The 16075-nt window shown below is 40.3% G+C and overlaps 1 protein-coding gene across 2 annotated transcripts; it reads right to left on the bottom strand.

Moving 5' to 3' along the window:
• Positions 1–647: 647 nt before the first annotated feature.
• On the bottom strand, positions 648–11577 carry PDP1 (pyruvate dehydrogenase phosphatase catalytic subunit 1). Of its 2 annotated transcripts, none has more exons than XM_061603024.1 (2): positions 11329–11577; positions 648–4554 (listed from the first exon to the last, which is right to left on the bottom strand). In XM_061603024.1, the coding sequence occupies exon 2, from the start codon at positions 4508–4510 to the stop codon at positions 2900–2902; it is 1611 nt and encodes a 536-aa protein (XP_061459008.1). In that variant the 5' UTR covers positions 4511–4554; positions 11329–11577; the 3' UTR covers positions 648–2899. The 2 variants fall into 2 exon arrangements, with proteins under 2 accessions (XP_061459008.1, XP_061459017.1); XM_061603033.1 differs by lacking the exon at positions 11329–11577 and adding an exon at positions 10908–11161.
• Positions 11578–16075: the final 4498 nt, after the last annotated feature.

The following is a 16075-nucleotide window of genomic DNA, read 5'->3' as shown; positions in this document are numbered from 1 at the left end:
TTTGTTTTACAGTGTCAGAGTCCCCACAACTTGCTTGAGTTGTAACATTATGCTATAGTTTTACTACAACTACTAAAGTCCCTATTCCTCATTAACTACTAGAAATGTAAGTTTGTTTTTCCTTAAAGTCAGTATCTGAACAATGCATATGCTAATGGATGAGAAAATGAGAGAAAACTACTTTAAAACTGCCTCCAATATTATTAAACAGCAGTGTTATCTATCTCAATAGCTGGACCTATTCAGATTAGTGCTGGTGGACAGCAAAAAAAAGGGGGGGAGGACAGAATAATTTTATCTAATTAACTGAAACATATGGTCAGGGTTCTAGGCTATAACATATTCCACCTACTGTAAATTTGGGACAACAAAAGAAAAAGAAGGAAACTCAATCAGTGCATGAGGCAAAGAAAAAACAGTAAGGTGAGTCAAACCCAAATTCTGTCCTAACTGACACCACTTATTTATTCCAATTGCAGGTTGTCTTGAGACAGGGCTGTTTTATACTGTGCATCTTCATAATACCATACCTTAATTTTGCCATTTTGGGATAGAAACCTACTATCAAATTTAACAGTTTACCAGACTCATTTCAGAAAGGCAAGACAATGTTCCAGTGAATCTTAAGAATAACTCTAACGCATGGATGTTCATATAATTATTTTATTGAATTCTACTAAAAGATAATTGTTCTTCTCATATCACGTGATGTTCAGAAAGCCACAATGCTGCTTCAGTTCACTGCATACATAGTTTAGGAGTCTTCATTTAAATCCTGTTAACCTTTCATTTTACAAAGTTAACCCCCCTCCACTGTCAAGTGCTAAACATACAAGATGAGGGTTCAGTTTGTTAAGACTAGTACCAAACCAAAATGAGACATTTACATGTACTGCACATTTCACACAAGTAACAACAGGAAGTCTGGATAATGTAACAGTTTAAATCTATTTTGTAGACAACATACAAAATAAAAGGATTTGACCTAGCCAATGATATTTAGTTATATTTCATGTACAAAGACAATGAAGATAAGTTGCTTAGTTTTGTTATTAACACAATAAGCGCAAACATTCAAGTTGGGACCTGGAAAAATATAAGCAAAGGATAGCTTAATTGCATTCCTTGGGCACAAAGGGAAGACCACAATTTGTCAAGGCTGTGGACAGGGCTTCAAATTTGTAAGTTTATTTTTGCACACAGATAAGTACATGAAGTAAGAATAGCTTTTAATACTTGCATTTCAAAACTTGTTACTTTAAAGAAAAGAGAGCATTAGTGCTAAGCAACGTGTTACTAAAGTGCTTTGTCACAGGAATACTCTGGAAGTAGTATTCCTTGACTTTCTTTTTAAGCATTCATATTGTCAAGAACAACAACATTCTTCATGTGTCAGTTCCCCTAGAGATCTAAAACAGTATGTATATTACAAGATGTAAAGAAGCACCAAGGATGTTAATGCTTATAATGCAAGTGCTTAATAGCTAGACAAAATATAGTCAAAATAGTTTCTGCATATTTCCCATCATAGCTATACTATCAGTGTTCAAAAACAGATTAAAACACAGTTTGATATTAGAAAAAAGCAATTGATTTTGTTTTACATTCGGGAAGTCTTCAGTTTCACACTATGTTCAAGAACATTCAAAACTGTGGCTGCTGAGAATGCTTTTTGCCTGACAATTCCAAATTAGTATGGTATATGGTAGCAATGCAAAGCTTTAAGATGAAACATGCAATTTTAGGAGATTTTTGGATGTAACCAAATATGCACACTAGTGGTGAAATTTTGAAAGCTGTTATTGCAGTTCATACTGCAATGCCAGTATGAGGAGCATGCAGATACTTCCCCATTATTTGACCTATTTACAAAAATTATCACATTGCTTTTTTTAAGTCAGCATGGAAACCACGCTATATGGATATGCTTTTGCTTTGTGATACTTAAAAACAAAACAAAACTTTTAATTCAAATTACAACATATGTGTCTGCACTAGTTTACTAAGTCACTACTGATTGCATAAGACCAGAGACTTATGATTGGAAATAGGTTTGGTACAAGTCAGGACTGTTGCTTGCCAAGAGTAAAATGTTTCACAAGACAGCCTGATTGAAAATTAGCTCACGTTTCAGAAAAGGTAGAATCATAGCTTCATAATGCAAGTCAATTTTTTTTTGCATTTCCCACCAGTTAACCAATCTTATCATTATCATTTATTGCCTATTGAACTGTGCAAAATACAGTCTTCTCAAAGTAAGTAAGTCATCTGATGCAAAAATTTATTCCACTACTAATAATTTTGGACAGGCTTGAGATATGGCTTAGACTTGCACTATAACAGTGGTACTCTAGGTATGTGTTTCAACTGAGATATCATTACCCAACCCAAAAGAGGATAGCTAGATGTTCTATCAAGACATTTACCAACTTGTTAAAAAGTTCTTTTCCTTTCCAAAAGGGAAGACACCATAGCTACTTTGTAGATATAAAACTTATCAGCCCTATTCAAATTCAGATTTACAACCAAGTTACTATCCAATGTTCTGTATAGCTACTACCTATCTATAGATATTTACATGTGACAAAACACACAAGATTTTTGCCTTGGAGGACATCGCATGGATGCATATGAAGCCTTTACTTCTATCAAGTAATCCCAAATTACAAGCCACTGTTCAAGGAAATGGTTGATTAGTGCAAAGTTGTCCCAATTTGTTCAGCTCTCCTAGGAGTTAATTTGATAATCCTTTGACCATTGCTCTACATTTGTGCAAATTATACTTGCTTCAACTGTACTTCTGATGGCCAGAGAATAACCATGTAAGTTTTACTATCATGCAGTCAGTACTGGCCATTTTGTTCTGTGAAAACTTTGGTTCACAACTTCAGTTTAGAATTTAGAACTCCTCATTTTGACATGCACCTATAACATGGGAATTGAATTGCACCACTATAATTGTGATATCATCCCTGTACATCCGAGCCAACTCTTCTGGAAGACTAAGCATCTTTGACAGCCGCTCATGATCAACAGTGCCAAACTCATTATTTCCAACAGCATGGCGTATCAAATGAGTTGCTGCATTCTGATCTTCAAAAGCTGAAGAGACCCGGGCTCTCCTTTCTGTTAGAAGACCATGCATCTGTCCCAGAGTTACCTTATAACCTCCAACAGCTATTGGCTCTTGATGGTGAACACCTGTTAAATACTCACCTACAATTCTAACCACATCCTGCCTGTGCATGGTTTCCCACAAGCCATCTGTTGCCAGTATCAAGAATTTGTCCTGAGGTCTTAATTTGTGATGTATTACCTCTGGTTCAGCTGTGAGGTACGGCGGAGTATGGTAGTTTGGTGGAATGAACTTTGTATATTCATTATCATTGAGCTGATCTGGGCCCGACTCGATCACTCTCTTCTGAAGGTCAATGCTCCATTTAAATTTGACATCTCCAAAAGCTCTGAAAGGCATCAGTAGGCCTAATAACCTATCTTGTTTCACAGCACTCTTTTCTTCAGACTTTGGGTGTTCCATTCTGAGTCTTTCAATCTCACTTTCATTCTGTGCATTATGATCATAAGACAGAGCAACAGCAGACCAAGAGCCATCCTCTTCTTGGACCCCAAGCATGGCTCTGCTGTCACCAGTATTAGCAACATGCAAATCAACCCCATCAACATGAGCCACACAAGCAGTTGCACCAGAAAAGGCTACACGCAGTACCAAGTAATTGAGAAAAGAATTTGGATCTCCTACTTGAGCTTCCAAAGAAATGTCATTATCAAGCCTTTTAAAGGCATTAATTAAAGCCTCTTTTACATCCGTTGTCTCCCCAGTGTTAAGGTCTATGAGTTCCTGCCAATAAGTTCTTAAGCTGTTAAAATACAATTTGGAGGCTTCTTTACTGAAATAATCATTGGGGTGCTTATGCCACTGTAAGATGGGCAACAGGGCCCTACCACTCTCAACAGCATTTTCTATCTCAAGTAAAGTTTCATGGGGTAATAGAGAAACAGCGATGTAGTAAAACAGTCTTTCACTGACAGCTTGTGCACAGGCACATCCTGCATGACCATCAAACACACCAAGAAGCATCCCTCTTGTTTGTAAGCAAGTGGCTGCACTTCTTCGATCTTCTATTGGTGCATTGGCAGGAAGCTGGTTGCTATCAAAGCCAAGGACAGAACTTACATTTTTCCCATCGAACTCAGGAACTTTGAAACTGTATTCATTTGCCTTCAGGATGCTGTTGACCTGTGGAGGTGTGAGATAAAACCTCTGTGGTGTGGAGACATAGTTTCTTGCATGAATAAACTGACTGAAGTTCTCCTTTGGTCTACAAAGGGTTGCAAGCTTCTTTGGTGGAACATATCTCAAGTGATTGTGAGTTAAGTGAGGCGACAAGCAACAGAGATGTTTATGATGACAGTAGCATGCAGTATTGTATATCCTGCCAATTTCACAGTTACGAATTAATGGAAGCAATAGCTGAGTTGGTGCTGGCATGGCATCAGAGAACAATGGCAACCTGGGGCTTCTGACTGGAATTGCTGGAGGAGAAAAACAGAAATGATATGTAAATTTAGAAAGAATTTTACAGGAAAAATACATACCAGCTACCTTATTCTAAATGATAATCAAACATACACTATCAATTGACAACAATTAACTGAAGAAAGCTGCAACACATTTAAATAGAAGTTTAACAAAATAATCTAAGGCTACATTTCTTTAAGGAGAGCATATCTCTGTTCATACTATGCTTGTGTAGAACTATAAACAGTGACCTATTTTTAAAGCTGTACCAACTTAATCAGAACTTTATACTGTGTGAAAAGTCAGCTAAAGGTTAAATCACAGATAACAGAGTCATAGATTAGGATTCAAGCCTTCTTCTTGAAGTCAGTCTCCATTTCTAAACTGGTAGAGAGAAGAAGGATTTAGTTTGCCTAAGTCGGGAAACGTCAGTTATTTATTTATATTATCATTATTGTTACTTTTTACTACCTCCCTCAGGTTTTACAAATTTATGGTCAGATACTTACAGCCCATACATATATGAGTATATGTTTATTCAGAAGGTAAAACCCACTCAATCCAATGGGACTTGCTTCCAAATGGGCACAGGAGGATTACACCCTTAATATCCTTTCATAAATTTGCTGCACCCCATCAACTATCTTTTCATAGTGTTATAACCACCAGCAGATATGTAGGGGCCACAAAACTTTCAAGGCTTCTAAATATTTTATCTGAACTCAGTCAATGATTGCTCTGAGCTGTATGCAAATACCATATTTTCTTCTAGATTATGCTTTCATATAGAACACACCAACATTTATAAAAATACTGTAGCCACTATTTTGCATGATGAGTTTTAGACTTGTACAGCTATACATTTAATAGCATAGAACAGCAAGCTTGGAATTCATGCACGTAGGGGATACTGTATAAAATAAAGGAGCTGCTATCAAACCCAGTATTACTAACTGTGACTGGTAGTGGCTTTCCAAGATCTCAGGCAGGTATATTTCACAGAACTATTACCCTAAAATTATCTTAGGCAACACTAAGGATTGAGCATAGGCTCTTTCCATGTAAAGCATTTACTGTACTATGGCCCTCCTTCAATTTCACTATCTTAAAACAGTTGCTTGGTTCCACCTGATTTTATCATATTCTATTTCCTCCCCAGTTCTTTCTTAGGTTTGAACCTACCATTAGGCAAGGGAAGCAGTAACTTTAGGCTATCATTAAGGGAAAATGGTTGTCTAGTTTATTAGATTTAACACTGCGTAGCATAGTTTGGTTTTTGTTCCTCAGACATCCTGGGTAGTCTCTGTGCCTTTGTGATCTGATTTAGTTCTTGCTTGCACCTCCTACAACACTTCTCAGAAACATCCCCCCTCCCATTTACAGCTGTACATTCTTTGCTCAATATTTTCATTTACCTGCCTCTCCTAGTGTTATTAGTTACTACCAAATCACACTCATTAGCCATAGATGGTATAACTACCCTTTTTCACCCTACACGAGAGAACACAATATTTTAAGTATAATTTGCTCCTTTCAAAAGATGTCAAGACCTAGCTACAGCTTTTGTTTTCAAGTTGCTTTGATGCTGGCAAAGTTCAGCTAGGAACTGCATAAAGTCTTTTTAAGAAGCAAGATAGGTCCACTATTCATGTTTTACTTTTTTGCCCTGTAATAAACAGTCCATATATAAAGGTAAAGGTGTCCCCGCACTTGTAGTGCGAGTTGTTTCCAACTCTTAGGGTGATGTCTTGCAACGTTTACTAGGCAGACCATATATATGGGGTGGGATTGCCAGTTCCTTCCCCGGCCTTTCTTTACCCCCCATCATATGCCGGGTACTCATTTTACTGACCACGGATGGATGGAAGGCTGAGTGGACCTTGACCCCTTTTCCCGGAGATTTGACTTCCTCCTTCCGTTGGAATCGAACTCCGGCCGTGAGCAGAGCTTCGGCTGTGTTACCGCCGCTTACCACTCTGCGCCACGGAGGGTCAGTCCATATATAGAGATGTAAAATTTCTGGATGTTTTGAAGCCATGGGAAAAAATTGAGAAAAATTGAAAAATATACAATACCTACTTTTTAAGCACCTTTTATAGATCAAGAGTTACTCTGTTACTTTAGGAACATAAAATGTATTATATATAACTTGGTTTGCCATTACATTATCATGTTTGGTATATTAAAATACAATTTTGGTATATTAAAAATACATTATCAGACAATAATTACAAATTTAATTTACTTTTTTTGTTACAAATAGAACTGAGAGGAACATGCAATCCGTTTAGTTTTGGCAGTTTATGTGGAGCAGACAAAAACCATAAAAACAGGAGAAACCAAAACAGAGTAAAAAAAGAAAATTAGTATGTCTCTTCTAATCCTCCATAGTGTCCAACAGACCTAAAACACTTATTTCCATAAAAACAGCTGAGAAAACCAAGCCACAATGAATACTACATTAAATCTAATCAGTCTCATTTTCTGAGCTATCACTATTAGTGTCTGCTTCTTTATATTTGTCATATTTATCATGAACTTCTAAAAACTGAAGGTTGGATTGAAACAAGCTTCTATACCCTTTCAAATGTCATAATCAATTTTTCCCCATTTTTCAGAAAAACAAAACGAAAGTGGCTTTGGGGAAAAAAGGAAAAACTGTTTTTTCCTGGATTTTTACTTTTTCTTCCTAGGCCTTCACATCTCTATGAATGTACAAAACTGGACTTAGAGTGATAACATTGTATGCTGCTACTGAACATTACAGAGCCTGGAAGGGGAAAACCAGATAATTTCTTTTACATAATCATTCAAACTGCACCCTACCTACTACCAACCATCTAAGGTCAGCCCAAATTTATGAATGCCATCCGGGGGCATTCAAAGAGGAGCAAGTGAACAGCAGAGTCTCTGAAAGAAATCATAGATATGAAGATGCACTAAGTATAATCAGACTTAGTAGTCTTGAGTTTTCATTTGCATTCAACAGAAGATATTTGCACAATTATGCATTGTTTACTATAAGCCCTGCTTTTTTAAAAAAAACAACAACTATGTTTAAGGACTAATTACTTTAAGGGACAGTGAATTTGCTTTGTTTTAAACTTTAGATCCACCCTTCCATTAGAAGCTTCTGAAACCTAGTTTAAGAGAACTATTGTGCATATTATAGGTTATTGTGTGTAACATTCTGCTAATTTTTTCTGTAAAAGGTTGGCCTCTGCAATGTTTATAGCACTGTATGCTAGATGTTTAAAATGTTTATAACCTCAGTGCATAAATCATCAGCACCGTTGAACAAATTAACAATCTGATCTAAAAGAGACACTTTTTGCCTCCCTGTGCTTTAGATTCAAAATGCTTGTTTGACAGATTCAGATCCCAACCAAGTTCAAGGAATGTGAACTAATCAGTTTAGGAGGTAACAAAAATTTAATGTGACTATCAAAGTGTATCTGCTACAGTAACATTTATTCATTGTACATCCTCATTACCTCCCTCCCTCCCCCAAATTCCTATTACTCAGAAAATAGGAGCACAAGAAATACATACCAATTCGCCTGGGCCCAGGACACACACACATTCTCCTGTCACAACAAGAAGCCGCCAACATCCACAAAGCAGTAGCCCAGGAAAAGCAAGGCAGAGAGTTTATTAAAGAAGGAGGAAGAGGTCTCCACATTGAAGGGGGACAGAAAAAGAGACAGAAAGACAAGCAGTTTGTTTGTAGTGACAAGCATTAAGAAGCAGCAACTGCAGCACAGCCATCTCTTAGAAGCACTGTCTAATCATACTGCAGCCCCGACTCACTGCTCTTCATCCCTCTTGCTGCACAACACAGCACCCACTTCATGCAAGATTCATCTGCTGTCAGACCAACCTAAAGAGCAACAAGCACACTCATCCTTTTAAAGCAGAACTGGAGAAATATTTCAAACTGCTAAGCACCAAGTTTAGTTTATTAGAGCCATCATCAAATTATATGTAGTAGCTCTATACAGAGCAATGAAAAAAATTCACTTTAGCAAACCAAGGTGCTCAAGATTTTCCAGCTCTGCTGACCTAATAAACATTAATACACAGACACACACAATAAATTCCTGCTCTGCTGACATTTAAAACCACACATACATGCCATATTAAGCACATTCATGAGCAACACCTGAAAACTCATTAAGGACCTTAATCTCCCTGAAAAACACATGTGCACATCCATAACAGACAGAAAAATGGAGCCTCCTAAGTCATGAGCAGTTCAGTACTATTCTCTCTCTCTCTCTACAAACTGATCTTCCCAGGAGTGCCTTCCTTGTTTCTTTTATATCCCTAACTTGTTAGGCTTTGATATATATGCACAGATGATTTGTTATACATTGCCTATTTGTAGAATTGGTGGCGCTAAAATCATGCATCTGTGATGTCTATGACCCACACATACCAAGGGCCTTATTATAATATGAGTATCCCACTCTGTTTCAAGGAAACATACTGGTCCATAGATAATTCAGGGGAAAGACAGATACAACTGAAGACCAGTAGTACCTCATCAGCTATTCCATCTGCAAGAATGGCTTGCTTTCAGCATGAGGGTAACTTGTCATGTTATAGAGTTTATTTCTATGCCACCTTCTGGCCAAAAAGGCTCCCAAGGCACCTCACTAAAAATACACATAAATACAAAATACAAGCAAGAAAAAAAATACAAATTACAAAAATTTAAGATAATGAAAAACAGTGAATTGAAGAATCTCTTTTCTGGGAAGCCTGTGCATGCAATCATGTACCAAGAGAAGAGGCTGGCCTGGGAACAAATGCTCTGTGGATGAGGTCTTATTATTATTATTATTTATCGCATTTATATACCACCCCATAGCCGAAGCTCTCTGGGCGGTTTACAACAATTAAAAACATTAAAAACAAATATACAAATTTAAAAAACACATTTTTAAAAAGCAATTTAAAAACACATGCTAAAATGCCTGGGAGAAGAGGAAAGTCTTGACCTGGCGCCGAAAAGATAACAGTGTTGGTGCCAGGCGCACCTCGTCAGAGAGATCATTCCATAATTTGGGGGCCATCACTGAGAAGGCCCTCTCCCTTTTTGCCATCCTCCAAGCTTCCCTCGAGTCTTATCTCACTCCTTACGCTTTAAGGCAGGAGACTAAATGAAAACGTTACGATTAGGACTAAACAATCAAACGATTAGAGTTAACTTTAAAAAAATAGTTAATGTACTAGAAATGTCCCTGATTGCTAGGGCTGAAGACTGTTCAAATTATAGAAGTATATTTTAAATGAAAGTTCTAAAACTGTAGATGGCAAATGTGAACTTAAGCATGAACCTCTTGCCTTTCAAAGGATACAATACCTCTTCTAAGATAATCAGTCCTCTGATACAAACCTAAAGACAAAGAATGTATCCTTCTTGCTTCAAAACTGTAAAATTTAAATATATCAATTAGATGCTTATATCGGCAATCAGCCAAGATTTAATTAGGCAACTGCTCCAGTTATGATATCGCGAAACAAAGTTACCATACCATGTGAGGCCCTTTGCCTCAATACTAATAATTACTGGCAGCAGTCCTCCTGGTTTCAGGCAATAGTTTTTTTCTCAGCCCTCCCTAAAAATAAATTAGAAACCATCTGCATATAAACAATATGCTCTAACACCAAGCTTCCCCCTCATGTTTAGTATGCAGGTGAGAATTTAAGAAGCCACACAGATTATTTTAGGAGCCTCGAAATCCACAGGTTGTTGGACTTCAACTCCCATCAGTCCCAGCCAGCATGGCTAATGGTCAGAGATGATGGGGGCTGTAGTCCAGCAACATCTGGAAGGCCAAAGGTGCTCCCACTCCTGCCCTTACCTAAAGCATGAGGCTTGGCTTGAGCCTGCTCCTTATGGGAGCGATTTGCTCAGCGTGCTCCTGTCGGCATCTGGATCGGCAGCTCACTAGATTGTGGGCACAAGTGCGCCCTGGGCTATGCACGTGGGAGGGGAGATGACGGGTTAAATGTGGGGTTTTTACACACACACACAGCAGTTTGATTTGAATAGCAGCGATCAGCCAGATGATCTCAGCAGCAAAAGGGAATCTTGGCCTTCCTCCCGGACATCATTTTCAGTCAGGAGAAGGGCGGCACCTGCAACAATAGTACCACCACCATCACCGCCTCCTCTTCTCCGCCCACTCGGTGGCCAGCCACGGCCTCGGGCCAAGAAGCAAGAGTTGACACCCTCCCTGCACTTTTACCATCTTTCACACCCACAGACAAACGCTCCGCCTCAGGGCCTGTGTCACCCCCCCCCACACACACACACAACACCCTTCCCGTCCTGGCTTCCCTCCTCAGAGACACTGACCTGGTCAGCTTTGGTGGGTGGCGGCACCCCGCTCGGATAGCGGGAAATACCGAGAGCGAGGAAACGTCTCTCTCTCTTCCCCTTAGCGACCGGCGCAGAAGGCAGAACTCGGCTGTTCTCCCACCCTTATCCCGCCACCGGCAACGAGTGCGCGTTCCCGTGCGCTCTTTTCCTCACAGCAGCGGCAACGGCAACGCCGCGCGCCGAACTCTCACCAAGCAGTGTGACAGATTTCCTGTGTCGTGGGCGTTTTTGTGACGAGCCGCGGGTTATAAAACCTCTGATCGGCAGGGCCAAAGCGCCCATTGGCTGACGAATTAGATGGGGAACCTCACGTGAGTCTCTCACTCCTATTCACCCCCGCGCCCCCGCCTTAATTTCCCCCTCCTTTCCCCCTTTTTACCAACGTTTTCTTACTCACCAGCGGAAGGATTTCACATTCTCTTCCAAAGCCTATGTGTCCTCAGTCTCCTTGTGCCATTGTGGATATATACTGTACTGTATATATCTTGTCGCAGCTGCTGCCGCGGATGACTTTCTTCTTAGCGTATTTCTCAAGGCTTGGTAGACGAGGATGAGCTTGAGAGAAAAAGGGCGGGCGAACTGGCTGGCAAGAGGTTGTACTTCTTTGCCTGAGGGGAGTTTTTCTGAGCCGGCCCGCCTTTCCTTTCTTTTGACCTATAAGAGAGCTCTGCCGAGGAAGGGCGCGGTCTGCATTCCTTCCGAGGAAGGGCGAGGGGAAGCTGTTGGGGAGGGGAGTAAATGCAAACTAAAGGGACGCCCACCCTCCTTCCACTGCCTGGTTCTTAGAGTACCCTCACTCCCAAGCCTTCACAGCTACTTCCCCATATTAAAAATGTAATAAAGCTCATGTTTTTATACCCGGATCCTGACATGTATTTACTTGGTAGAAATCGCTGATTTTGATACAGACCCCCCTCCTTTTTAGTTTTTTTTTTGTTACGCTTATATCTATCCTCCAGGATGCGGCATGTGATGTGCATGTTCCCCCCTCTTATTTTATCCTTACAGCAACCTTGTGAGGTAAGTTTTGCTGAGAGAGAGAGTAACTGGGCTAAAGGGATTTGAACTCTGGTTGCCCAGGTCCTAGTCCAACACTAGGCAAACATAGACAGGTCCCTGCCCTCAAAGAGCTTGCATTCTAAAATAGTAAATGAGAGGAAACAACAGAAGACACGCAGAGGGATGAATGTGGGGCAAATTTTCATTCCCCTGAGTGTGGATTCTCAAGCAAAAACAGCACTATCGGTGTCCAACAGATATTTATTTATTTATTTATTGAATTTCTTAGTCACCCATCTGGCTGACTATCCAGCTACTCTGGGCAATGTACAAAATAAACATACAAATACAATAAGCGTTAAGAATCTGGAAACAAGAATAATAAAAGATATGAGAGGATGTCAGTTTGCAGGAGTACAAAAAACTTTAGGGGGCAAAAACATTTTAAGGGACGGAACCCCAAAACAGAACAATAAGAACTGAGCATGCTGCCTAGCCACATAATGTCGAATGGCTATTGAGGGGCGAATGGAATGGAGTATCCTGTAAGAATGCCAGGCTGAAAACGGACTGCCTTCAAGTCGATCCCGACATGAATAGGGTTTTTATGGTAAGCGGTATTCAGAGGGGGTTTACCATTGCCTCCCTCTGAGGCTAGTCCTCCCCATCTGGTTAGGGCCTGCTCAGCTTGCCACAGCTGCACAAGCCAGCCCCTTCCTTGTCCACAACTCAGCTGGGGGGCAGCTGGGCTCCTTGGGCTATGCAGCTTGCCCACAGCTGCACAGGTGGCAGGGCGCATAACCCCTGAGCCACTCCCTGTGGGGGTGATCTTTAGCTGGCCCTTGACACCTAGGAGTCATGAGCAGGGAATTGAACTCACAGACTCTGGACTCCCAGCCAGGCTGTCCTCCCCACTGTGCTATACCAGTTGCTGGCTGGAACTCTTAATAGGAGCATTCTTTACGTGTCATTTGTTGCAGGTCCCACTTGTATGTATTGTTTGCCATTCAAAACGAATAGCCTGCCAAGTTTGCTCAGTGCTGTACCAGAATTCAAAGTAATATGATCCAACCTTGGCCTAGGATTACCTCCTCTTTCCCTCTCCCCTCCCTTTTCTATGGGCAAGAGGCTTTGCTCCTTTTAATAACTGCATGATAAAAGCAATACATAAGGATCGGTAACCCATTGCTGCATCTCTAGCTGCAAAAAAGTTTCATGGGTTTGATGTCTGGTTATTATGTAGTTGTTAAAACAGAGTGTCATTCCTTTTTTTAAAAAAAAAAAGTCAGCCTGGTTTCCATGCAGAGTTATCTACTCTTCCAAGAAGCTCATTGGGGATAATTGGTCTCCCATCCTGATACTGCTCAGATCCAGACTCCCTTTGATTCAACAAATTGTGCCTTTAGAGCATTCCCTGCACAATCTGTGTACATGTGGTGCTTTGCAAAGAACAGGCCCTTACCCTAATGGGCTTACATCTACAACAGACACAGAGAAACAACAGAGGAAGGGGTGGAAATGGAGACATGGGTAGTCGGGGGAAGAATGTGTGTTTAAGAAAGTATAATAAAAGATTAAGACCAACACTTGGGATCCTAAATCATACTGATTTCAGTAAATATAGTTTTCAGCTTATGTCATTCCATAGACTTTATAAACATTTTTTAAAATGTGTCTTAGATCTGCATACCAACCTGTACTGTGTATGTTCTAGTTTTAATAGTTATTTAGGAGTCTGATTGATTTCAATTGACCACAGTGGAAAAGGTGCATAGGAGTTCAGCTGCAAAATGAAAGCATGGGGCTAGTTGAGAAGTGACGACAGCTTGCCTATGCTCTCCTCATGTCAAGGTTGGGGTAGGTAGACATGGTTTGAGGGATTTGGCCACAGGGTCTAAATTAGGACTCCTGCTGGGCCTAATGAGGCCTGCAGGCTGGAGGTTCCCCACCCCTCCTATAGGGAGGGGTTTTCAACTAGTGGGATAAGACTCACAAGAGGGTTGCTCCACAATCTGAGGTAGGCAATAATGGGCATTCCCACCAGTTTCTCTTTTTTGTTTCAGATGTGAGGGGTGTGTGTGACCAGATGTAAAGGAAGACATATCTCCTTGTGTACCATTAATAGTTGTGTGTAATTTCAGTGAGTGCAGCTTCTCACCGTTTCAGAAGAAGCTACATCTAGCAATGTTCCATCTTAAATGCAACTCTGAAAGGCACAGAAGTCCTGCCCTTTCCTGTACAAAAACTGGAAAGTGAAAATGTATGGTTAAAAAAAATTACATTTGGTCTCATGTTACAGGCTATAGTTAAAGGTTGATTCTAGATCACAACCTGTTGAAGACTGCTGTTTTAGAACCATCAGTATTTGTAGTCCTCAACTAGTTCAGAAGGCTGGAGTAATGCACAGTTAATACCATTAGCTATTATATTGTTGTTTCTCAAAGAACTTTAGAGAATGGAGGGGGGAGGGGGAGACATTTGAAAAAATAATTACTGACCTGGGATAGCAGCATGCTGCTATATGTTGTCTCACTAGTTCACAATTTTTCTGACATCAGTGAAAATTTACCAGTGTCTTGGCTGAGTGCAGTTTACCTTGACCTGACTTGACCTGACCAAAAACATTGATGGCTGGTTGGTTTCTGTTTAGTACTCTCATACTATATTTAGGATGGCAGAATGCCTGCAAAAAAATCTGCATAGGCCTTCAGTCCAGTTTAGTCCAGTGTGACATCAGCTAAAGGATTTTGGTTGCTGTGGCATATTTAAGTTGCTACTTTCAGCAATATCAGGTAGTACTGCTGCTCCTGAATTCATTTTGCAGCAAAACCTTGCATGGTGGCACAGTCTTCAAACCTTCTCCATCTTTTTCCCCTGCACCACTGCTCACTTATTATTGCATAAATACAGCATAAATATTTCTAAATTTAAAAACTGTCTGACTTTGCATTTGCAAAGAAAATCCATAAAGTTTATTGTTGACATTGACACACCTGGACACAACTGACCATGTTTTGAATACAAATGGAGAGAGAATGCTAAGAAATGATGGGACCAAGACTGAGGACACCTTCTTTCAGTCTCCATTCAGTCATGAAACTTGCTGGGTGACCTTAGGCCAGTCACTATTTCTCAGCGTAACCTACCTCACAGGGCTGTAGTACAGATAAAATGGAGGAATGAAACCTATGCACATTGCCTTGAGCTCCTTGGTGGAAATGAGGGATATAAATCTAATAAATGAATAAAGTAATTAACAGCCCAGTTGCTGTGCTGATGTTGCAACTCATTGCATTACTTTCCCACTACTGTCATGAAGTCATAATTGCTCCCGAGTCTGTGCTAAAGCAAAGTATTGCTATAGAAATCCTTTTACACTGATCTGGTTGGGACCAGATGGGTCCCCCCCACACCTTGCATGGCATCTAAAGGCCTTTTTGGAGGCTGTTTCAAATGTGTACAAACAAGAAACAATAATTATTTCCTGGCAAAGAAGCCAGAGCTTGCCTTTTCGTCCATGCCCAGCATAGGATTCATTCATTCCTCTTTCACACCTGCAAGTATAGATCCTTGCTTAACACCACTGTTAGATAAATCACAACAGGTGCAATTTGTTTCTTTGATCTTCAAGTCACTTACCACTGAGGGCCAAACTAGACTTATTTTTAAATGATGAATCTTTGCATTTAACTTGTATTTTTCAAAAAAGCAAATAGCATCCTCTAGGGCAGTCTTTCCCAACCAGTGTGCCTCCAGATGTTGTTGGACCACAACTCCCATCTTTCCTGACCATTGGCAATGCTGGCTGAGGCTGATGGGAGTTGTGGTCCAACAACATCTGGAGGCACACTGGTTGGGAAAGGCTGCTCTAGGGTATGTGTGTTATAGTTATCTGGATCACTGCAGGTGGGGAGAGGGAATTGCACTTTTTCGTCCCGTGCTGTGATTCTGATGAAAATTGCTTCCCCAAAACTGTTTGTCTTGGAAGGAAAATTCCCAACCTAATGCAACTCACATGTTGGACATGGAAGAGGGCCTCTACAGAAACTGAAGGGCAAGTTTCTAGGGAAAGATGCAGACCTTTACATATCCCAGTCCCAAACAATTTATGGCTTTAAAGATTATGACCAATATAGTAAATTGGG

The sequence above is a fragment of the Rhineura floridana genome, chromosome 1 (genome assembly GCF_030035675.1).
Source record: "Rhineura floridana isolate rRhiFlo1 chromosome 1, rRhiFlo1.hap2, whole genome shotgun sequence".
In the NCBI taxonomy this organism is placed as follows: Eukaryota; Metazoa; Chordata; class Lepidosauria; order Squamata; family Rhineuridae; genus Rhineura; species Rhineura floridana.
This window is presented reverse-complemented; position numbering and strand designations above follow the sequence as displayed.

Bases quoted from the DNA above. Each gene is read 5' to 3' on its own strand.
- PDP1 (XM_061603024.1), bottom strand. From the start codon at position 4,510: ATGCCAGCACCAACTCAGCTATTGCTTCCATTAATTCGTAACTGTGAA.